The 25,443-nt window shown below is 36.5% G+C and overlaps 2 protein-coding genes across 3 annotated transcripts; one reads left to right on the forward strand and one right to left on the reverse strand.

Moving 5' to 3' along the window:
- The first annotated feature begins 4,170 nt into the window (after positions 1-4,170).
- Positions 4,171-5,209, forward strand: LOC133798546 (transcription termination factor MTEF1, chloroplastic). Its single transcript, XM_062236883.1, has one exon. It carries the CDS (start codon positions 4,282-4,284, stop codon positions 5,125-5,127), a length of 846 nt encoding a protein of 281 aa, XP_062092867.1. The 5' UTR covers positions 4,171-4,281; the 3' UTR covers positions 5,128-5,209.
- A 15-nt stretch (positions 5,210-5,224) lies between these two features.
- On the reverse strand, positions 5,225-20,317 carry LOC133798532 (uncharacterized). Of its 2 annotated transcripts, XM_062236876.1 has the most exons (23): positions 20,095-20,317; positions 19,650-19,984; positions 19,330-19,433; positions 19,148-19,216; positions 18,071-18,131; positions 17,501-17,640; positions 16,694-16,883; positions 16,208-16,269; positions 15,006-15,094; positions 14,454-14,526; positions 14,305-14,364; positions 13,676-13,822; positions 13,526-13,561; positions 13,396-13,433; positions 12,871-12,957; positions 12,409-12,574; positions 11,405-11,482; positions 11,132-11,268; positions 10,973-11,049; positions 6,361-6,430; positions 6,088-6,153; positions 5,793-5,935; positions 5,225-5,418 (listed from the first exon to the last, which is right to left on the reverse strand). In XM_062236876.1, exons 1-22 carry the CDS (start codon positions 20,152-20,154, stop codon positions 5,801-5,803), a joined length of 2,280 nt encoding a protein of 759 aa, XP_062092860.1. In that variant the 5' UTR covers positions 20,155-20,317; the 3' UTR covers positions 5,225-5,418; positions 5,793-5,800. The 2 variants fall into 2 exon arrangements, with proteins under 2 accessions (XP_062092860.1, XP_062092853.1); XM_062236869.1 differs by lacking the exon at positions 5,225-5,418 and having other exon boundaries at positions 5,601-5,935.
- Between the last annotated feature and the right edge of the window lie 5,126 nt (positions 20,318-25,443).

Consider the following 25,443-nt stretch of genomic DNA (forward strand, 5'->3'; position numbering starts at 1 on the left):
GGAGTCACGAAAGAACCCTCGTGTCTGAAACTCAGGAACGTCGGGAATGGTGACCGGAAGAGAGAAAAGGGTTTTGAGACTGAGAAGGAAGAAGAAAGAAGAGGAGAAAATTTTTAAATAAAAAGGTGGCTCATGCGAAAGGCGGTCAGCCTTATATATACGTAAAAGGCCAGAGGATGAGGGCCGTTCGATTGTCTTGATGTGGGATATGAGGATCACAACTTGAAAGACGAAACGACGGCCGAAGATAGGCTAGGCCATTTAATGCGGTTCTCGGAAGACGGACTGTCACCAACCACGATGTTCCACGTATCCGATACCAGCATAATGGGCGGGATATGAAGATTCCACAAAGAAGCCTAAAAGCCCCCACTGTGGCCCCAGGTGACATCATATGCCACGAGCAGGGGCTTGGGGGGCAAATGTACGCCCTTAATATCCACGGGTTATTAGCGAGCTGGAAAAGGGCATAATTCTATCAGCCACGTGGAAGACACCTACCCGGAGCTGCTGTTACAAGTCTCTACCTCTCTAGCTCGAGATAGCCAAAGGTTTAGTGAGATTACTAAGGCATCGGATCAGCAGCGTGGACACCACGAGCTGAGACTACATCAAGCTCGGGGTACAAGCTTGAGTTGACACCTCCGACCCTTTATAAAGTCAACCACGCAATGTAAACATGCATATATCAGAAATCACGTGTCTACTCCATTCCTGAATTCTCGGACACGCAGCATAAACGTGCGCGTTCAGACACCCCACAACTGGTTTGGGCCATGCGGCCCATTATCCCCCTTACCTATTAATTAGACCACACTTCATTGTCAGGTTTTAGGAATTAATCATGAATGTCGCAGAAGTGACATGATGGGTAAGAAGGTCACGGGATGACCTCCTTTGCCAACACCCAGGTGTCCTCTCCCTATAAATATGGAGACCCTGGGAGTTGCAAAGGGTTGACTTCTAATTTGTAAAGAAATACCCTGTAAGGAATATCAGAGATATATCAATAATATTGACTGGTGGACTAGAAGGATTTTAACCTTTGAACCACCTAAAAAAAGTATTGGTGTTATAATCTTCCTTTGAAATCATTCATCTGTTACGGTTCATCATTTAGCACTAATCCCTCTCCTTATTTATATAATTATCTGTTGCCGAAGAACCACGTCAACACTATAATTTCTCATATTTAATGTCTCAGATTTTTCATATTTATGAGATTTTTAAAGTTGTATTACAAAAATATGAACATTTAATTTTTCTAGTTTTTTTATGGCTTTTTGATTTAGAAGTTCATATTTATGGGATTTTCTTTCCTATAAATTTTTTAAAAAAAATTATAATTATGCATTTTTTTTATCATAGTTATGTATTCTTTGATTTTGAAGATAATTTTATTTTATTTTCAATTTTTTATTTTTTCCTTCATTTTTTAATTAGTTTTTCCGTTTTTTTTTTCTTTATTTTTTTCCTAACTTATTTTTTCTTCCATTTTTTCCTTTTTCCTTTTTTTTTCTACCAATTTTTTTCCTTCACCATTTTTCCATTCTCTTCTTCTTCTTCTTCTTCTTCTTCTTCTTCTCATGTTTATTCATTTATATATTTTATTCTTTCATTTGTATTGTTTTTTTTTCATATTTTTTCAATTTTCTTTCTTTTTTTTCCTCCCATATTTTCTTTATTTTTGTATTTATTTTTTTCTCCTTCAATTTTTTTTCTTTTTTCACACATATGAGCTTTTTTTTTCTTCTTCCATTTTTCTTTTTCTTTTTCATTTTTTTCTACCAATTTTTTCATTCATCTTTTTTTTTCTCTTTCCATTTTTCCATTATTTTTATCTTTCTTTTTATTTTTATTCATTCATTTGTTTTTTTCCTTCATCATTTCTTTTGTTTTGTTTTTTTTCATATTTTTTAGTTTTCTTTCCTCGGTTTTTTTCCTTCTTTTTTCTTCATTTTTTGTACTTATTCTTTTCTCATTCCATTTTCTTTTTTCCTTTTTTCAAACATATTTTAACATTACATAATTATTTTACTATTTTTTATTTATTATCTTTTATTATTGTATTTTTTTTTTTATAGTTTTTCCACTACATGTAAAAAAAATTAAATCAATTTTTTCAGCATTTTTTTTTACTGTAACCCTTATAGAACACCCAAATTTGAAAAAAAAACTAATAAAAATATGAAAACATGAATGGGTAACCAGTTACCCTGATGAGAATGGGTAACTACATTTAAATCTAGAAAAAAATATATGAAAATGTGAATGGGTAACTAGTTATCCTAGTGGCAACATCCAAATCTAGAAAAAAAAATATATGAAAACTTGAATGGGTAACTAGTAATCCTGATGGAAACATCCAAATTCGGAAAGAAAAAAAATAGATACGAAAACGTGAATGAGTAACCAGTTACCGTGATGAAAACATTCAAATCTGAAGAAAAAAAACCTGATGAAAATGTGAATAGGTAACTAGTTACCCTAGTGGGAACATCCAAATTTGGAAAAAAAAATAGATATGAATACTTGAATGGATAACCAGTAACCCTGATAGGAATATCCAAATTTGGAAAGAAAAAAATAGATATAAAAAACATGAATTGATAACTAGTTATCCTGATGTAAACATTCAAATTTGAAAAGAAAAAAAAACTGATATGAAAACTTAAATGAGTACTTGGTTACCCTAATGGAAACACCCAAATTTAAACAAAAAAATCATATGGTAACTGGTTACCTATGTTACTAAAATTATAGTTACTTCTTCTTCCTTTTTTAATGAGGTGGTCCTCCTCTTTTTCCTTCAAATTTGATGTTTTTTTTCATATTAATATGAGTTACCCATTACCCCTCTTATGGTAACTAGTTACCTCTCTTATGGCAGAAGGTAGGGGTGCTCATCCGATCCAATCCAATATTTTTGTCTCTAACCAATCCAATTAAAAATTTGATGTTGAAAATAAGGATCCAACCCAATCCGATTTGACTTCAAATCCAATCCAATCCGATTATAATTGGATTGTAATTAGATTGGATTGATTTTTTTAATCATGATTTTTTTTATCTCTCAAGTTAAATTTTAATATTAAAAAGATTAACAAGTAAAAAAAGTATAAAAAAAATCATACAAAAAACTAACAATATTTAGTAATAATACTACATTAAGACCTTAAAATTATCACATTAAGTCCTTAACATAATGAATTTACAAGTGAAATATTAAACTTACACCACAACTATTAAAATTTGAAATTAGTAAGTTTCAGATTAATAACTAAAATACTAATATAGCATGAAAATAACAACAATAATATCTTCAAATATTAACATAGCATCAAAACAACAACAATAATAATATCTACTAATTAACAACCAATACAAACTAACATAATTAAATATATTTATATTTAATATAATATATATTTTTTAATTAAGGTTGGATTGGATCGGTTCTTAATTTGATTTTTAGAGTGTCATCCAACAACCAATCCAATCCAATTAACATCCAACTTTTCAAATCTAATCTAATCCAATAGTAATTGGATATCTAACTTTTTGTAATAGGATTGGTTTAGATTGGTTCGGGGTAATTGGATTGGTTTGGATCTTGAGCACCCCTAGCAGAAGGTTACTCCTCTTAGGGTAACTGGTCACCCTCTTGGTACATGTTATTTAACCTAGCTCTAGGATTTTATTTTTACATAACTGTTAAAGATCAATTAAGTAATTAGCTAAGGATTTGAAAAAAGAAACGTACAATCTAAAAATAAATGTTTATAATAAATAAATAAATAAAATAATAAACACAATTCATATTAAAAAAAATTGTAAAACAACAAAAGAAAATTTTAATATAAAATTAGTAATATAAAAAACAAATAAGCTAAAAAAATAATAATCAAATTATAAAATATCTTTCCAAATTAATAAAACTGGATTAAAAATAAAATTATAGCATAAACTAATTTTTATAAAAAAAATACAAGAAAATAAATTCATAAAAATGAAAATTCTTATAATTAACTTTTTTTTTTTGAAAAAATAACCATATTTTTTATACTATTAAAAATTACATATAAAATATAATTTCCTTTTACGAGAAAATATCAGAAACCTTAAAAGGAAAATTGAACAATCTGTATGACTTAAAGTATTTAAAGTCTGTTGATATTTTTTATTAACAAGTTTGTCATCCGATTTTAGAAAGACAAAAATATCGACCACTCACCCAAAAACACTGACAAACAATTGAGTTGAGAGTTGGGTCAGAAAGCAATGCAAGCAAATGCAATGCTGCAACTACACTCATACTGGGGCCTTCATCTCAATCTGAATCCCAATTCCAAATCATATTCTCTTCCCCCGTCGTCGACCCGCTTCATCAAGTTCCGTACATCCCACCGTGAAAATCTCCGCTACCTCAAAACCATCGGCATAATCCATCCCCATACACCCCCCAACAAGCTCCCCCTTCCTGACCACGTCGATCACATCATCGCCGCCGTCCATTTTCTCAAATCCAAAGGATTCTCCGACTCCCATTTCTCCAGACTCGCCTTCCTCCGCCCTCAACTCTTCTCCCCTAAATTCGACCCAACACACGTCGAACCCGTCTTCGATTTCCTCGCCGCCGATGTCTCCGCCTCGCCGGAGGCGTCCTGTAGCATTATCCTCCGGTGCCCCGCGATTCTCTTCTCCGACGTCGAGTACTGCCTCCGGCCGACGCTGGCATACCTCAGGGAGTTGGGTTTGAGCGGCCTTAATTCGGCCACGAACCTGAATGCACATCTACTCAACACGCGCGTTGAGAAGCTCAGGGAGAAGGTGAGGTTTCTGCGAAGCATTGGGCTTTCGTACGAAGAGTCAGGTAGGGTTTGCGCACGGGTGCCGGCGATATTCGGTTACAGTATCGAGGATAACTTGAGACCCAAGCATGAGTATTTGGTTTGGGAGATGGAGAGGAGCTTGGAGGAAGTGAACAAGTTTCCGCAGTACTTTGGGTTCAGTTTGGAGAAGAGAATAAGGCCAAGGCATATCCATTTGAAGCAGAGAAACGTTCACATTCCTCTCAACAGAATGTTGCTATGGGGTGACCATAAGTTTTATGCAAAATGGAAATAATTATTTAAACTGCTATCACTTTTGTATCATTATTTAACAGGTTGATTTATGTCACATGGTAATCAAAACACAAATTTGTGCTTTTCTTTGCACCAAATAGATTAAAACCAGACATTTTTTTTTCATAAATAATTATTGTGTAACATTGTGTATAATAAATTTCCCCACAAAAAAAAGCGTATTTTAAGAAATCATAAAAGCCTAGTTCTTGTTGCAATACAATAATTAATAAAACCATCTTGGCTATGCTTATTTCCTTCTCTTCTCTAACTTTGAATGTCGTGCAAAAACCTGTAGAAAGACAAGAAAGTAAATGCGTGTACTAATATATATAATAAGAGTGAGTTCTTGGGTGAAGACTAAAGTATGTAATGTATCACATGTTTTCTGGTTGCATTAAATCTGTCATTTCAATAATATTCATCTTAGCCGACTTTTCTTTCAGTGATCTTTCATAGAATTAATGTACAACATTTGCCTATGAATGGTCCCAAGCTGAAAGGGCATGACAGATTCATATATGTCCAAATACAAGACTTGGAAAATTTGATACAACGATGGTTACTTTCTACTTGAGAGTTGTCTCTCTACTCTCTCGCATACACCACCCACAAACTTACAAAATCAGTTGAAGAGCTCACATTAAAAGAAAAAAATCAAGTTACCAGCGTATTCAACTGCCTTTAATTAAGAGTTCGATGTCAGCTCCAACTTCAATAATCTTGGCATCTTTGGAAGTCTTTGCTGCTTTAGCAATGTTCTCCACATCAAAATCCATAGCTATTCTTTTAACAAGACCATCAAGCATCTGTTACAAATATTGGACAATAATGAATGAAATAGCAATAGCAAGTTCATGAATTTTTGGTAGAAATTTCTTAGAGCAAAGAAGCCAAAGACAATTTTTGGTCCAAATGAATTAAAATGATAATAAATAATAACTAAAAGAAATAAGATTACCAATGATCCAATTGCAACTAAAGCACGGAACTTTGAATCCACTTCTAAATTTTCCTCCTCTGCAATCTGCAGATAACAAAATAGACAAAAAATAATGTCATACTGCATAAACATAATGATTTTAATTAACAAAAAAGATGAAACCATCTCAGGGAAGGGGAATCCCATATAAAAAAATTCATTTTGAAAAGGGGCCACATTAGAAGCAGGCAGTAAAATATATAATTAGGATAGGATCCCTTTCAACATCACTCTTACGAGAGTGTAACGTACCTCAAGAGCTGCAGAAAGAACTTGAGACTGACCTTCTTGATCCTTCTTATCAATTAGCAACACAGCATAGCTGTCAAAAGCCCAAAAGAGAGCAAATATCAGAAAGGAAAAAAATACAACCTAAACATAGCTGTCAATTACAACCTAACTTAGCTTTAAATTACAACCTAAAATTAGCTGTACAAAATATATTTACAAAGATATTTCTACACTCCCCCTCAAGTTGAGTTGTATATGTTATACAAACCCAGCTTGGAATTAAATTTTTCAAAACTTGTTCTTGGTAGTGCTTTTGTTAGAATGTCGGCAATTTGTTTCTTTGTAGGAATGTAGTTGAGCTCAATGATCTTTGAATTCACCTTCTTAGAAATGAAGTGTCTGTCTATTTCAACATGTTTAGTTCTATCGTGGTGAACCGAACTTTTAGCAATACTAATTGCTGCTTGACTATCACTGTACATTTTAAAAGACTTAGGAGAGTCAAACCTCAATTCATTCATGAGTCTTTTGATCCACATCCCTTCACAAATATCCAAGGCTAAAGCACGATATTCTGACTCTGCACTACTCCTTGAGACCACAGACTGCTTTTTACTACGCCAAGTAACTAAATTACCCTATACATAGGTGCAATAACCACTAGTTGATCGTCTGTCAGTCAGCTCTCCAGCCCAACTAAAGTCTGTGTAAACTTCCAAGTCTCGATTGTTGTGTTTTTTGAAGTGCAAACCAAGACCTGGTGTCATTTTCAAATATCTTAGAATACGATACACTGCTTCCAAGTGCTCCTCACAAGGACTGTGCATATGTTGACTAACAACGCTGACAGGGAAGGCGATATCAGGTCTGGTATGAGAGAGATAGATTAGCTTTCCTACTAATCTTTGATAGCTCCCCCTCTCTACTGGAGTTGAATCCTCTCTTCGATTAACTTTCAAGTTTGGATCCATGGGAGTGTCAACCGACTTGCTCCCAATCATTCCAGTTTCCTTTAGAAGATCTAGGATATACTTTCGCTGAGATATAACAATTCCTTCTTTCGATCGGGCTACTTCCATACCAAGAAAGTATTTGAGGGTTCCTAGATCTTTGATTTCAAATTTGGAGGCAAGAAGTCTTTTGAGATCTGAAATTTCTCCTAAGTCATCTCCAGTTAAGATTATGTCATCCACATAGACAATGAGAATTGCTAGCTTCCCAATTGAAGAGAACTTGAAAAATAGAGTATGATCAGCCTGACTTTGAGTATATCCATGTTTGACAACTAACTTTGCAAATTTGTCAAACCATGCTCGAGGTGACTGTTTCAAGCCATAAAGAGATTTGAGAAGTTTGCACACTACTCGACCACTGGAGTGTTTCTTCATACCTGGTGGAATTTCCATATAGACTTCTTCGAGATCCCCATTCAAAAAAGCATTATTCACATTCAACTGATATAAAGGCCACTCACAATTTACAGCAAGTGATAATAAAACTCTTACTGTATTAAGTTTGGCGACAGGAGCAAAAGTCTCCTGATAGTCAACACCATATGATTGAGTGAATCCCTTGGCAACTAATCGAGCCTTGAATCTGTTGATACTCCCATCTGAATTATATTTGACGGTGAAAATCCACTTGCAACCAACTGTCTGTTTTCCTTGAGGTAACTCAGTGAGAACCCAAGTACCATTTTTCTCAAGAGCATTCATTTCTTCATCGACTGCAGTCTTCCATTTTGGATCTTTCAAGGCTTTATAAATGTCTGTGGGAATCTTAATAAGATCAAGAGAAGAGACAAAAGCTCGGTACATAGGTGTTAGTTTCCCATAAGCAACATATTTTTCAATGGGGTGATTGGTACAAGTTCTAACACCCTTTCGATGAGCAATAGGTAGGTCGAGATCATCAATAGTAGGAGAAACTAACTCATGAACCACAGAATCCTTACCTTCGTGATTTTCGAGGTTGAGAGGGCTTTGATGAGTGTTTGAGCAGTTCTTGTCTTGCATGTTGACCTCTATATTTCCAACTTTTCTCCTACTATAAACACGAAGTTCTTTGTTACCTATATCAAATTGTGCTTGAGTTTGAGGTGGTGATAAAGTTGAAGGAGTGTTTGGGTTTTCTGAGGAGAAAGGTGAGAGCGGATTGACTATAGAGAAGGACGGGTTGGGTGTGTTTTCTGGACTGATATCTGGTTGGATAGGAAAAGTGGGTAAGGAAGGACCAGTTGATTGATCTGGTTGGATAGGCAAAGAGGGCAAAGACTGAGCACTTTGATGTTTGTGTGTCACAACATTGGGTTGAGGAAATGCAGCTTGATGATCCTGAAGAGTTTCCCAAAGCTGATATTCCTGAGAATGCTCCCCCTGAATACCAGATTTGGGAAAGAAAGATTGATGTTCAAAAAAGGTGACATCCATAGTGTTATAGATCATTTTTGTAATTGGGGAGTAGCATTTATACCCTTTCTGAGTGTTGGAGTACCCGATGAAGAGACACTTGTGAGACTTTGGATCAAGTTTGGTTCGTTTGTGATCATAAATATGGGCAAAAGCCGTACATCCGAAGACTTTAAATGGAAGATTGGAGGAGAAAGCTGAGATATGAGGGAATGTGGCAAGTAACAAATTTCTGGGAGCTTTGAATTGTAGTACACGGCTAGGCATACGATTGATGAGATAGGTGGCTATGAGCAAGGCTTCCCCCAAAATTGTTTAGGAACATGATTTGAAAACATGATGGATCTAGAAACTTCAAGAAGATGTCTGTTTTTTCGCTCAACCACTCCATTTTGTTAAGGAGTATCAACACATGAACTAATGTGAACAATACCTTGATCTAACAAGTATGGACCAAGAATGGAGTTAAAATATTCCTTTCCATTATCAGTTTTCAAGATTTGGATTTTTCGGCAAAATTGATTTTGAATCATGGAATGAAAATTTTTAAAAATAGAAGCAGTATCAGATTTTTCTTTCATAAAGAATGTCTATGTTGTCCTAGTATGATCATCAATAAATGATACAAACCATCTAGATCCATTAATATTAGTTACTCGTGAGGGTCCCCAAATATTACTATGTATCATCGAAAAAGGTTGTGAAGGTTTGTAAGGAAGACTGGGATAAGAGTTTCGAGTATGCTTAGCAAGTTGACATACTTCACAATGAAAGAATTTTGGTCTTTTGTGGACAAATAACTGAGGAAATAGTTTTTCAAGATAACCAAAATTTGGATGTCCTAGTCGAAAATGCCACAACATAACACGATTTTCATTCGAAATAGACACTGAATTGGAAACAGAATCTAAATTGGAATGATTACCACAACTAGATTTGTGAACTTGTTTACTTTTAGGAGAATCCTTGAGAATATAGAGCTCATCATGCATTTCAGCACTGCCAATCACCTTCTCCGAGCCCTCAACCTGAAATTCACAAAGATTTGGATAGAATTTAGTTACACAATTCAGATCTCGAGTAAGTTTGCTTATTGAAAGAAGATTGCAATTTAGTTTAGGGACAAATAGAACAGATGAAAGGCGAAGTTCATCTGATAATGTTACAGAGCCGGTCCCTATCACTTTTGAGAGAGAACCATCGGCAATTCTGACGGTGTGGGATTCAGCACATGGTTTGAAGGTGCTAAAGATTTGTAAATCACCCGTCATGTGGTCGGAAGCCCCTGAATCAACAATCCAAGTACCTTTGTTGGAGGTTGCAGTAAATGTGTGAGACGTAGAACCTTGATGACACATTATGCTGACATTTGCCTCGGTTGAAGATGGATTTGGCTGCTGCATACAGTGCCCAAGAGGTGTTGGAGTTGCATTGATTTTGTCCTTTGAGAAGTGGCTAACTTCCAAGTCTTGAAAATAGAGCACTTTATGAGAGGAATTGGTGACAAGAGCAGCTAATTGAGGAGTGGGTTTGGGTGATTGGAGAAGTTGAGGAGAAGCCATTGATTTGAGAAGGTGAGGAGTTGGCTGTAACAGCCATTGATATGTTTGAGATTGGCTTTTAGATGAGGAGTTGGCTGTAACAGCCATTGATAAGAACAGGGAAATGCAGCAAGGAGTGCCGAGGAAGACGTTGCCGAAAAAAGCTCGCCGTCGGGGTGCTGCACGCGCCTACACACGCAACGCGTGTGGGAGATGGAGGTGGCGCATGAGGCTCACGCGTGGCTCTGCTGGGTGCCGAACTTCAGGGTTTGGCCGACCGGAGGTGGAGGAAGCTTCCTGTGAAGGAGGTGAGAGTAGAAGATTGCCCTAAAATAATTTTCTAAGCTTGAGCTCAAAAGTGCAAAACCCTAATTTTTTTACTGAAAGAGGGCAGAAAAGATTGGAAAGAGTTTCCAATTTTTAGACTACTAATGGCTCTGATACCATGTAGATTTGTATGAATAATACTTCTAATCTGATTTTATTGATAAATACTATGGCTTATATATAGGCTGAATACAAAGAGCTAGACAAAAAATAAGAAAAAAAATACAACCTAAACATAGCTGTCAATTACAACCTAACTTAGCTGTAAATTACAACCTACAATTAGCTGTACAAAATGTATTTACAAAGATATTTCTACACTTAACAACAACGATCAAATGATAATAACACACTTACTTTAGTATCAAGGTTGAATAAGACAACTGTAAATTCTTATTTGGAGATGAATAACAACTGGAGAATGCATCGAGAACCTGCAAAATTAATTTATTCATATAATTGTAATTATACAATTCTTAACCAGACGAGTATTGATATTATAGAAAGAATGGTAACCTCAATGCGATGTCTTTGCAACCAGTTGAAGTAACTAGATTTCTTGAATAGATTGGTGACAAGACGAATGCTTGTCAAGAGATTTGCGGGTAGTGAAGGGTTCTCTGTGACCCTTTTCATTATTTCCATCAATGTATCTGTAAGAGATATAACCATAAGCATATAATTATATTAATAACATTAACTTTTGCTAAAGCAAGAATGCATCAGGATACTTTTTGCAATGAAATTTTAGAGGGAAAAAATAAGTCAGTCAATTTCTAGCTCCAGTACCATTTTCAGCTTCAACATGTTTGAGGAACAAAGTTGCCCCATCTGGGTGCAGGACGACCATCCTGAGAGTATCAATAACTGCCAAAAAAAAAAAGACAAACCGAAAAAGAAAAATTACTAAAAGAAATGTTGTTAACAGATTATACAATTTATTCACACTAAAATAGAACTTTCAAGAGCACAGGTAACAATTCAGTTCAGTATTGTGCATTTGACATAACAGTCATGCACAAAGTACTCCACACTGCAAAGGTTATTAACTGAAAGATTCAAAATGTATAGCCCATTAAGCAAAGAGAGTGCTTGTACAAAGTATCTGCAATGCATCTATGCATGGGTCAGGGGCACTGCTCGTTCACAGGAGCAATACACATTATTTGGCTAAACCCTACTTCTGAAAGTTATCAACGACCTTGAGCACTGAATTTTTGTTTAAACCAAATTAAATTATTTTAGCTATTTCTATATTTTTTCTGACTCCCACCCTCTTTCACTTCCCATTCTCCAGCATCTATAATTCTTTTCCAAAGAGAGCAAAGTCGCATAAAATTCATCTGTCACCTAATACAATGAGGCAGGAAAAATCACATCACAGTGAAACTTAGTGACTCTTTCTTTCATAGGTTGATCATGACCACAAAGCCACTCTTATCAGCATGGTGATGCTTTCAACTCCCGCACATTCTTCAACAAGCAACTAGAGAAACACTTGAAATAATACAAGCGCAAGCATTCATAGGTGTCAAACAATAGTGTTATTATAGAGCACCCCTAGAGTAGGAAAATAACCTCTTTCTCAACAGGCGCCATACCAGCAGTAAGTTGTAATAAAACAAAGAACAGCTTCAATTCAGAATATAAATGTAAGATAATATCCTTCTCTTTTAACCAGAAAACATGTAAAATCAAGTAACATAGCATGATTTCATCACTTTGCAGTCGGTAAACAAAGCACTATAAAAACTTATGTACGTACAAAAATGTAAGAAGTCTTGCATCCCAACCTGGAAATATCATTGTAGTTGGCCATGATTTTATGGATCTCAGTAAGACAGCAATATCACTATCTGCTAATTTACTAGAATGATAATGTGAAGTGTCCTTCAAAACTTTTACTAAAGCACCCAATCTGGAAATCTCAACCTCTGATAAAGCCAAGTGCTTCTTTTCCTTCAAAAGAATGGTATAATTTTTTTAGAAAACTATATATTAGCATAAACTATTAAATGCCAGGTACACAAGAACGTTTAAGCATAAAAGATTAAAACAATATATCATGAGTTAAAATACTGATTAAGATAAGATAAATAAAGAAGCCTACTTTCTCTGATCAAAAGAAGGAAGATTAACATTTCATTTCATTGAGTAATAAAATGTTAATGAGCATTAAAAGACAGTATATATTACAAGAAACAGAACTAAAAAAACAAAGAAAGGAAAAATGTTAGATCACATAAAGAACCTGCCTGATCAGAGTGTAGAGCACTGTTAAGCTCTGTAATCTTCTTGAGGATCCCATCAAACTGAGCTATATCAAAAACAAGCATTCCTTTCTGAAATTAAGATGATTGACAAAGATAAGAAAAGATGTTGCATGATAGATGCATTTAAAAAGAAAAAAAATCACTGAGAGGTAAGAACAGCATCATCAACCAGTAAATTTTCCATTTCTCCAGCTTTAAGAATGCAACCAAGAAGCCCAAATTACTAAAGGATTCAGATTCCCAACTATTATAGATTCTTTTCAATTATATATTTACAGAGTAAGCTTCCATATGCATGTATATATTCCTGGTGTCAATAGTACGACGATTCCTTAAACTATCCCAATAGATTGGGTGAGCTTCTGATGAGCAACATCATACAGCAGAATCTCTGAATTTGGGACTGGTTCATAGGCTGTGTAGCACATAAAGTACTTTATAGTACCATTAACTATGGATAAAGTTGACAATTTCAACAAATACTGAGCCAAGATCTTAAGAGCATACCTTAGGAATATGCTTGAAAGCATGTTTTGCAACAGTGGCTGTTAAAGAGAGAATTTTGTAAGAATTACATATTGGAAATGTTTATGTGAGAAAGATAATTAACCTGCACTGAAAAAAGAATATACAGTACCAGACTTGGAATATTCTCCAGGTACATATGCATTAGCTGAAATGAAAAACACAAAAAAGCATAGACACATCAAAACTAGTACAAAGCATAATAAAACCAAGTCAATGGTGTATAATGTTCATGCCAAAGGGAAAATGACATGAAACTCACAGCCAGTGAAAGGATCACGGAAAGATGGATCAGGTGTGAAGTCCTTCTGTCCACTATTTTGGAGGATAAATTCCACAATTTGTTGCCGATATGAAAGTGGTAGATTCTCCTTCAGAAGCCACTTGTCAGCAGTGTCATATGGATTATCTGCATAAAAAAAATTGACTAACTGCTTGTAAAATCAACATATGAATTCCCAGTTCATGCTGTGTCAACCACATAATAAATTACAAAATGCGAGACAAGAGAGCTAAAAGTGTTCATCACAAAAAGCCTTTTTATTATCCAGATATTTTTTACTTTTAAGTAGAAATATTTTAGTTCCATGAATAAATTGTGATTTAACACTTTCTTTACATTCATAAACTTATAAAAATCAACCGCACTTTTTAAAACTCATCAAACAAGAAATGTACTTCTGATTGGGAGAATTCTCTATGAAGTAAATTCATACATACCAACAATGCCAACAATATAATAAGTGGTGTATCTTTTCAGATTGTTCTAGTTCAATTTCTCAAAAAATAATGAGTGGAGGGTAAACTAGGAGCAAAAGATCAAGTATGTTCAGACTTCAGAAATATCAGTCAACCACATATTTGGAAAAACAAAAAGCATGATAGAACTACCTGATCGGTTGTGAGGCAACTTACGAATGGGCTCACCGTCTCCAATATCAACATCAAATACTGAAGAAGAAGAAGAACAGTATAAACAGTTTAAAATCTTACCAGAAAATGGATTTAGTTTACATATTTCCACAAACAAAAATGCTAACCATAGTCATATTCAATTCCATCAAGAACAGGACGCTTCATGCCATCATCTGGTCCGTCCACAACTTCGCCAATCTATATGTACAGAATGAAATGTAATACATAAAAAGGTATGAACAAGAAAATAATTCAGTTGTAAAAGAGCTAAAGTGCCTTAAAAAAAGTGAAAACTCAGGTTCTAGAAGCATAACAAATATACAAGCAATTCTCCCCTTACTGACTTAACACAGTCAACCCCTTACTGACTTCTAGGAAACTCTCTCCTGTTCATTTTACTTACTGACTTAACACAGTCAACCCCTTAAAATGTTGTATAAATTGTATCCATCTTAATTTTTAATAAACAAATCTGACGACATTAAGCAATTAATTTGCTCATAAACACTGCAGTCTCCAGCACTGATCTCAAAGTAAATTAAAATCTCATGGATTGATGAATCATCCAGTAATACATCCTTGATTTTATGATGAAAAAGGTGCTGAGAAGCTATATGTAAACTCATAGCATGAGGAAAATGCCAAAAAAATGTTACTATGACAAGAATGTAAATTACTTTATCCCACTTCTGTTCTCCCAAATTCCATGCATATGCTACACCATTGTCCCCTTCTCTGACAACTTTTGTCTGGCCGTCACTGGTTCCTGATACAATAATACCAGAACTTACTCGCAGATAGAAACATGGCAAAAAAGATTAAGAGGTTACTCTCATTTCGCGGGAGGAAAAAAGAAATTTAAGTATACAAATACTGAAATGATGAACTGATGTAATTTATGATATAGATAATCAGGACACTCTTATTGGTAATGAGAATTATTATGAATTATTTGCTATTTGCATTTGGCCTCCTAGTTATGTTTAGTTCCTAAATTGTGTTCATTTGCCTATCTATAAATGGGCACATTTATCATTTTAGAGAAGACTTGTTATGTGATTTATGCAGATTTCCTCTCTCTAAGATTGTTCTGTCTTTCTAAATTATCTTTCTTGATTATATAATGTTTCTTGAATCATCTCCCTCTATCAACTATTCTCTAGCTTCTCATTTCTCTCTTGGTTCTACATCATGAATATATCTACACAAATGGGCAGGTAAAAAGTCAGTTTTCCCACTTGTTTTATAAAATTTAGAGCTATTCATTCATTGGCTCATCAAGCAACCTAAAATTTAGAGATATTCATTCTATTTGGCAACTTAAGGTACCCAGCATCATATGAGGTGGCACATTATGATTGTTTAGCGATACCTTATAACACTTATTAAATTCAAATATGTGGAACCCGATATTGGATTGCACCAATAGCAGAAAATCACCTCTTTGTGGTGTTGGGCACCAGTAGTGCCCCTTAGCATTTCTCTAAACATTAAGCCCTTTTGGTTGGGAGTAATAGAATAGAAAAAAATAAAATCCTTTTCATTCCATTCCTTTATTTAATTGCAATTTAAAGCAAATGAATGTCATTCCAATGGACAAATTAAAAAAAATATTAATTTTTTAGCAGTTTTTTTTACTCATTAAATTTTATTACATTCCAAATTCTATTCCTACTCCTATGTTTTTATTACTCTCAACCAAATGTCTAGGGTTCAAACCCCAGCTGGGTCAAATTAACTAGTATGGGTAACAAATAGCTGTTTCTCATAAATTAAATAAATAAACCTTAAACAATAAATTTTTTGCCAATTATACAGGGAAGACTGGGACAACAATTAGGCTCAATTCACTAGAGAATTGAAACCACTAATTTCACACCTGCAATCTGTAAAGCCTCCAGCCCGGGTAACTCTTCCAGTTTCAATCCTCCAACTCTCTTTCTAAAACAAACAAATCACAGGTAAATTAGGCAGAGCTTCCAAATAATACAGGTAGGAACTCACAAGAAAATCATACTTGTGTTGGACCTAAAAATCTACAGGGAATGATGCGCAATTTTGAATAGTGAAAGTGGGCATTTATTTACATAAAAAAAGGAAAAAAAGAACTAGCAATGAAATTAATTTGACTAAGCCTATTCTCAGAAAATAATTGGTGTTTGGCTAAGCAGTCCTTTCCTCAAACCAGAGACAAAGACAGCATGACAATTCTATGAATTTAGGACAGTGCAAGAAAGAAATGGAAATTATGTACAAACTTCCATAGGAGACAGAAGAGACTTCAAAAAACAAGAGTGTTAAAGTTGCTTATGAGAATAACTGTCCTACAGGATACTGCAAACAAATAGATGGCTGAGCTTCATACCTGCTCAATTTGTATTGGGCAAGTTGAGATGAATACAACTCAAGATCCACTGGGTCAGCAATCTTGTCATGATGTATTGTCCAAATACGTACAACTCCATCAGAACACGCTGTCACAATATCCCCATTTTCCAAGAATTTCGCATCCCAAACACAACCAGGATGTTCTATGCTCTGAACACAAACTCCATCTGGCACACAAAGATATTTCTCTTGTAAATATTTAAACAAGCATAAGAAACTATGTTGTAAGAACCAATACATTATGCCTAGTGAACTAGGACTGATACAAAACAATGATTGATATCTCAGGCATTTCATGAGTTAAAGTTTTGTTTGCAAAGAACAAAGAAAAAGAATCACCACATAATGATCCAAAAAAATAAAAATTATGTCAACATTTCTGACCTATACCCACTTAGGGAGGTACAAAATGAAGTAGAGACTAAGAAGAACTATTTCATCTAATCAATGCTTTCAAGTTTATCATATCCGCATTACACTTGTTCATAAATGTAAAGCATAATAGTATAAATGGAAGAAGCAGAAAACATAAAAGTTGATTAAATTTAATAAAAGTGGAAGCCAAAGGCAATACAAAAAATAGTGGGCCCAACTTACTTAAGGAATCAACACATACTTAACCTTTATTTTCAAAATCCCAACTTAAGTTAGGAAACACTTAGTTAACTAGTAAATTGTAGTTACAGAATGAAAAGAAATGTCATGTATAATGAAGTGCAGGAAACTCCTACAAAGAAGCATAGAAACTCAAAGCAAGCTCTTGTTTGAGATGAAGAACACTAACCTTTCCATATTTTAGCAAAACGGTCATCACTACCACTGAGTATAAGTCCAGACACATGTGAATCCACTGAATACACGATAGAAGTATGACCAACCATCTCAAGTAAAACTTCACCAGTTAAGGCCCATAACCTAATGGAACTGTAAGGGGCAAAAAAAATTGAGTCTCCAAAGCTCAATTAACATATAAAGGTATATATATATATATATATATATAACAAGCAGACAGTACAAAATTTAGCTGTTTAGTGAAACTGCAGACACAAAAATATATATATCTATATATATATTGTTATTACCCAGAAATCCCCAAACTCACAAGCAGGCCCAAATATGAAACTAGAGCCCCAACCTAACCCTACAATATATGGGATAAAAAAACTATAGCATTTGCTATATACATGCCCAAGAAGGACTTGAACTTTTCTAATATTCCTTTGTTTTGAGAACATTAACACGGGACACCACGAATAGACACATTATACACTTCACAACAATGTCCCTAATACAGACTACGTCCCAAAGACAGTTTAAAATAGACAAAAACTAAACAAACAAACTAAGGTCTCACCCATCATGTGATGCAGAAAGAATCCCTAAATCAGACATCACCGCTAAGCCTCGGACAGTATCTGCAAAATCCTCACCATTTAAGTTTTCTTGTAGATATATAATACATTTTAAGCGAGTAAGCTAAGTTACAAATACTCAATACATGATTTGAAGAGATCAAGAAATCCTTTAAATTGAGAACGCCAAAACTTTGAACATGCAAAACTAAGGAAACTATCCTTCAGATTTCACAAGTTCATCCAGCTTAACACAACAGACTCAAAAACATCTTTTCCTGCAAAAGTAGATTATTAGAGTGAACAAATCTCAACACTCCTATTTCCACTTTCATCAATATTCTAATCTAAATCTTATATTGCTTTATTAAATTTTGTAACCTTCTAAGAGGTTAACGCGATTTGAACACTGCAAACATAAAAATCAGTACTAGATGGGAGTATGTCCCCTTCATCAACCATGAGCCAGAAAGAAAAAGAAAAATGTCATGACATTAATGTTTATCAAACAGTAAATCATCCATTCGTGCAAGAGCCTAATGGAACACATAGTTGTCTGAAGCAGATTTTGAAGTTTTTTTTTCATTTCCAAAAAATGTGAATGATAATGATCAAAAAGCCTACTGGATCTGTCAAAGTGAAGATGGAATACTGAAGTAGGATTAAGTGGTGATGGCAATTGTTTCAGTAACTTGGATGAAGGGCAATAGTCTAATTTTCGAAGAGCAGGAAACAGAGCTAGTTATTTTTAGGGAAAATGCCAAATTTTAGCTTGTACTTTGCCTCTAGTTTCCTCATTTCTTTTTGTTCTCTGCTTTTGAGGTTAACACCTCTACCCCCTTGTAATTGTTTTCTAATCCTATCCATTTGATTTTTGTTTCTTATTAAGAGAACAATAATAGTTTATCACCAAACCTAATCACACCACAACACCCCCCCCCCCCCCCCCCCAAAAAAAAAAAAAAGAAAGAAAAGAAAAGTTGTTCCAGCAAATAAACAAGTAGTAAAAGTTCCATGTAACAATTTTATACAGAGTCACAATTTTATATGTATACATATATATAATTATATAAAAATACCTGTATGCCCTGCCAAAGTTTGTGTGCATGTCTTTCCTTTCCAAAGTTTTATAGTTGTATCACTCGAACCTAGATTATGTTTCAAAAATATAATAAAAAAAAAGTTCAAAGATGTCCAAAGTTCAAAGATGTCCTCTAAGCTAATACGTATTAATTGCTTCTCAGAACTGTCAGCAAGTTACCTGTAGCAAGCTCGCCTGAAGGCAACTTTACAATTGTTTGAATAGCTGCTTTGTGAGCTTCCCATGATTCAACAGCTTGGCCTTTTCTCCACCGTTTCAAAGTGCTACATAAAAGACACCGAAATGAAACTACTGTGTCAAATTTTAAAAATTGGTACAAAGACAGACTCATCCAATACCAACTTAACTTAACAAAAATTTTAATTCATACATTTGGGGCAAAAACTTGTTTATTAAAGTATCATCAACATCAACAACAATGAAATTCATCACTAAAGGTCCACAGTGCTAAGTAATTAAAAAAAAAAAAAAGCACTTACCAATCGACGGAGGATGATACAATGTCGCCGTTATCCAACGCAACACCGGTGACCTGCAACTGATGGCCCTTGAGAGTGTGGACCTTCTCCCCAGTTCTCAAGTCCCAAACTAGAACCTGCGTGTCCATGCCTCCAGACACAATTCCACCATCAGGGAATTCTACGGCATCGGGCGAAATCCATGCCAACGGACCCACGAAGCTCGTATGGCCGAGAAGAATTTTAGATGCCGAGAATCGTCGTTCGTCGGAGGGGTCCAAGGACCACAACCTCACGGTTCGGTCCCGAGACGAAGTGGCAATACCTGCATTGCCGCAAACGCAAATCCCTCGAACCTAGAAGCACATTCCCACCGATCAACTAAATTTATACAATATAAACACACAAATAGAACAAAACGATTGGAAAATTCGAAACAAAAATGAAAAAGCGAGAGAGATCTAACGTCGTCTTCGTGACCGCGAAGTTCACAGCGCAATTGATATTCTTTGAAATCGATATCCATAGAGCTGCGGAGAGTGTTCGACGGCGCCAATTGGAAGAAATGAAAGAGTAAAGACTACAAAGAATGGAGCACACGACTTGGAACCAAAATATATAGCTTTGTTACCAAGTTTTCTCCAGGCCTTTTTTCTTTATTAATTACTCAATTTTAGATAAATTCTTTTCTTTTCTTTTTTGAGAAAAGATAAATTCTAATTTAGACTCAACAGTTTTAATTTTTCTTTTACAAAAAACAGTGTAAACCATTTTGTTCCTATGTATTCAGGGATATTACACAAAGCAAGCAAAGAAATAACAATATTAGCTTGAGGTGGTATTTTTTTCATTTGCACGGTAGAAGCTTTTTTTTTCACATTTTTATGATGTACACAGTCTGCCTCTCTTTCCCTTGCCATCCATCGTCCACTTCAAACTCATGGATCTAATGTAACAGATTTGATATCGATGGATCACCCGGCCACAACATTCTTTCTTTTTTTTTTTTTTTTATTAGCCTTGGAGGCGAAGATTTCAAAATATTTACAATCTAAATGTTTTCATTTCATTTTTATAATGTGCATGCTTCTGGCAACACCTATAGACTCCAAAACAGAATTTGTCATTTTTTGGGGCTTCATGGTACTAGACTTCAACAAAGGATGGCATCCTCTCTCGACCAAGAAAAAGCCTTCCAGACGATGAGACTCCGACTCCAAAACTCCTTATTCGAAACATTTCTTCCCCCACCGCTCGATAGTGGTTGTCGTGGTGGTCTAAAAGCTCAATAAACTTTGAGAGGGATCTTGATATGATTTCTTCGATGGAGCTCCGAGCTAGGTGCCATCCAAAGTCAGTATGTTGTATGACTTCGACTTCGTTGATGCAAAAGACAATATTTGAAGCTAGCACTATTTTCATTTTTCATTTTACAAATTTAATGCCTTAATTTTTTTTAATATATATTCTGTGTAGTTTTGTTGACAAGTTAAAGTAATAGTAAATATATTATAGCTTTTATTTTATGTACATGTCAACATGCATGGAGCAAGTCTAAAGTGTTGGGATTGTAATGTTAGATAAGCTTTAGATTTATATGTATATACAAAACAAAGATTTATTTTAAGTTGTTAAACTATTGTGGGATATGATCGGTTCCTCATAATTCATCAATAATTACCTATTTATATATTTTCTAAAGTTTTGGCAGTAACAAAATAGATAAAAGGACTATTTGTAACTCAATAGATTATAGATATTTATATTTATGTGGTACTTTCAGTATTTTTAATTTAGTTTAGGTAAATTATTAGCTTAATTTTAGTGTAGTTTGGGTATATATATATATAAATATATATGTACGCCCTGATATTCAGCCCGGGTCTTTTATGCAGTTCGAGTATAGCTGGCTAGCTAAGAATAGTACTAAAGGACCCACAAGTTGATATTTCCTCCGCGGAGGCAGTGCAATTCCCCAGGTAATAACACAAGCTAAGGAATACGAAGCATTAAGGTACGAGCTGGAGATGGATATAAAACACAGCGTCCTGGGCACAAGCTGGCGTTATGTTCAGGTCGTGGTACTCTGACAATCTGCCATATCCAGGAGTCTTTATAAACCTGGATACGTTATTTAGGAACGTGTGTGGTCAGACATTACATGTCTGTTACCCCTGAATTTTCGGACACGTAACATAAATGAGCATGATCAAGCATCACATGTCCAATTATGCCAGACGACCCATGATCAATTTTACCTAATGATTAGACCATACCTTAATATATATTGTAATATTCATTGTTTGTGCAAGGCAGGTCACAAATAATGATGGATATTCACGTGATGACCCCTACACCTATCTTGGGATGGTAATTCTATAAATACCAAGACCTGGGGTAGGAAATGGGTGGTGTTGACCCCTGATTTGGCCAACGACACGGAGTCAAATATACGACACAGGATAAAACGACAAGTAAGAAAGATGATATAATGGAAGAGAAGAAAACACCAATGATTTATAGTGGTTCGGCCCCAAAAGATGGTAATGACCTACGTCCACTTAGTGCTATTATTAAGATTGAATCTCAAAGCAGTGATCAAAGAACTAGGGTTCTTGAGTTTCACCAACCTTGGAAGAAATACAATAAAACGATGGATAATTGCACTATAGCTCTCTCTTTTTCTCTATCTTAGCAAAAAGATTCTGGAATCAAAAAGTCCCTTCCTTGAGCTATTTCATGTATATGTATAGGCTCAAGGAGGGTTACATATGCCAACGTGCCCTATCTTTCCTTAATAATCGCGTATCAAGATAATAATGAAGAAATATTCCACGCAATTATTATAAGATTACAGTTTAAAAAGGAAATAAGTCAGGTTATACGACCAGCCTAGTCGTATCTAAAATTTAACCCCTGGCGAAACGATGTGCCTCTGGTCGATAGTCGAGCAGCACTTCTGCCACGTGGCAACCACGTGTGAGAAATATTTGCCACGTCATCTGCAGCCGTTTTTAGGGTAAACATTTGCCCCCTAAGTTTATTTATTGCGACTAGCAATAAGTAAACTTAGGAAACTGACTCTTCGAATACCCCACGAAATCTGTTAGAGCAGCCCATGCTTTCTCGAAAAAAAGTGATCAATCATGTCTAATCAAGTCTTTTCGGCTTCCCAATAACTTGTCTGACGGCTATCACACTTCCCCATGCCTTGGAAAGTTACCCTTTATGATTACCTTGGTAACCGCTCCTCGACTAATATAAATAACCCTTCAGCAGGTACCTCGCGGCAAACGTTTACCCTAAAAACGGCTGCAGATGACGTGGCAAGGATTTCTCACTCGTGGTTGACACGTGGCAGAAGTGCTGCTCGACTATCGACCAGAGGCACATCGTTTCGCCAGGGGTTAAATTTTCGATACGACCAGGCTGGTCGTATAACTTGACTTATTTCCTTCTTAAACTGTAATCTTATAATAATTGCGTGGAATATTTCTTCATTATTATCTTGATACGCGATTATTAAGGAAAGATAGGGCACGTTGGCATATGTAACCCTCCTTGAGCCTATACATATACATGAAATAGCTCAAGGGAGGGACTTTTTTATTCCATAATCTTTTTGCTAAGATAGAGAAAAAGAGAGAGCTATAGTGCAATTATCCATCGTTTTATTGTATTTCTTCCAAGGTTGGTGAAACTCAAGAACCCTAGTTCTTTGATCACTGCTTTGAGATTCAATCTTAATAATAGCACTAAGTGGACGTAGGTCATTACCATCTTTTGGGGCTGAACCACTATAAACCCTTTGTGTTTTCTTCTCTTCCATTAGATCATCTTTCTTACTTGCCGTTTTATCCTTTGTCGTATATTTGACTCCGTGTCGTTGGCCAAATCGGGGGTCAACATTCTGGTGCTTTCATTGAGAGCTTGATAAAAAACTGTGAAAAAATCTAATGGCGAAAACATCCAAGAAGACTGGACAGGCTACTGGCGCTGCACCATCCCAACCTCCTCCCCCAAATGTGGCTGAGAATGAACCACATTTGGAGTTCGATGAGGAGGAATTAGATTCTGAAACACTGAGGGCAACGCTAGGAGTGTTGCAAGATGAGTTGGCTAATCTGAGGGCTAATCAAGAGAATGCTGCAGAGATGATGGCGCTGCAGCAAAGGCCAGCGCCAAGAGCTGAGTGAGCGATAGGCGGAAATGGATCATCGGCAGAGGGATGCCATGGCCGCCCTTGAAGCAGCCATTCAACTGGCTAGGAGTCAAGCTGTACCGGCCTCCGAGCCAGATCAGCCACCAAACGCACCACCTCAAAGAGGTCCCAATCCAAGCCCTCCGCTCCAGCCAACAAGCCCTCAAAGGCTGGAGCAGCCGCCTATGGCTCAGGATGATGTCCTCTTAGGGATCCTGAGCAGCAGCCTCCATCCCAGGCTGGTCGAGGCAATCCCCAGTGCCCGAGGCAAAATAGGGCAAGGCAGCCGCCCCGCAGCCTTAGACACCCAGGGGATGAAGAGCTGAATCTACCGAGCAGGGGGCAGCGTCCTTCTGCCAACAGGAGGAACATCAAGTCAGGCTCTGCGGTCAGGGGCCCCCCACGGCATAATAATGCACGGGGACCCAAAGATTAGCGCAAGCCTCCCCCTGACGCCCGAGAAATACCAGCCCGAGGAGGAAATAGCGTGAATAGCCAGTCACGCCGTATTCAGCCACAATTCAAAGATGGTCATGACTATAACGAAGCTGATTCTGGCAGAGGAAATGTTGGCCGGAGAAATGAAGAAAGAGGTGGAGGCAGAAGCCCCCCACCTAGAGAAAATAGGCCAGCCAGCCACAACGTTGGGGGGCAACCTAGGCAGCCGAACGTCTTTAGTCGGCTAGGAGCTAGCGAGCAGAGATGTAGAGACGATGATCTTAGGGACATACTTAACGACCGCCGTGAGAGGCACGATGAGTACGCTCCCCCGGCACCGGTGGCCCCAGCAGTCCCAGAAGTTGTTCAGGCTCAGATTGATGTCCTGAACCAGGCGGTACAACAACTGGTCGGGGGACGAACGTCCCATATTGAGTACGATAGGAGGAGGGGCACCCCCTTTGTACAGAGGATTGCTGCGGCCGAAACCCCCAGTAAGTTCAAGATGCCTACGTTGCCGAACTTCGACGAGTACGGAGACCCAGTATCTCACGTTAATAAGTTTGAGATACAAATGGACATACAAAAAGTGTCGAAAGACGCCCGCTGCCGGATCTTCCCTACGACATTGTCTGTCACCGCTTAGGAGTGGTTCTTCAAGTTCCCTCCTGCTAGTATAGTATCTTGGGAAATGTTCGTGAAGGAATTTTACAGACAGTTCTACGCGGGTCGCGACACCCCACAGAGGCCAACCAGTTGGTCGAGATACGCCAGAAAGAGGGGGAGCCCTTGAAAGAATATGTCCAACGCTTCAGGCGAGCAGCAACTGGAGCCAAGACAGTGGGCGATGAGGGTAAGATGATGGCTCTAACTACTAGAGTTAGGCACCATTCACCCCTCTGGAGTAGCCTCAGAAAGAATGGGGTAAGAAGTACCCAAGAGTTTTTGGATCGGGTTGATCGTTATATCAAGCTCGAAGACGCGATTGCCAATGAAGGGAAATCACCCACAAAAGACAAAGGGCCCAAGGAAGAACCCGCCAAAGCTGCCAACGGGTCGAAAAAGCCCAATGGCAACGGGAATGGCAATGGTAGGAACGGTGGAAAACAGGCGAACAATGAACCCTCAGCTTCTGAGAGTAAACGCCCCAAAGGCAATCGATATGAGCCAAGATTC

Source organism: Humulus lupulus, chromosome 1 (assembly GCF_963169125.1).
Source record: "Humulus lupulus chromosome 1, drHumLupu1.1, whole genome shotgun sequence".
NCBI lineage: Eukaryota > Viridiplantae > Streptophyta > Magnoliopsida > Rosales > Cannabaceae > Humulus > Humulus lupulus.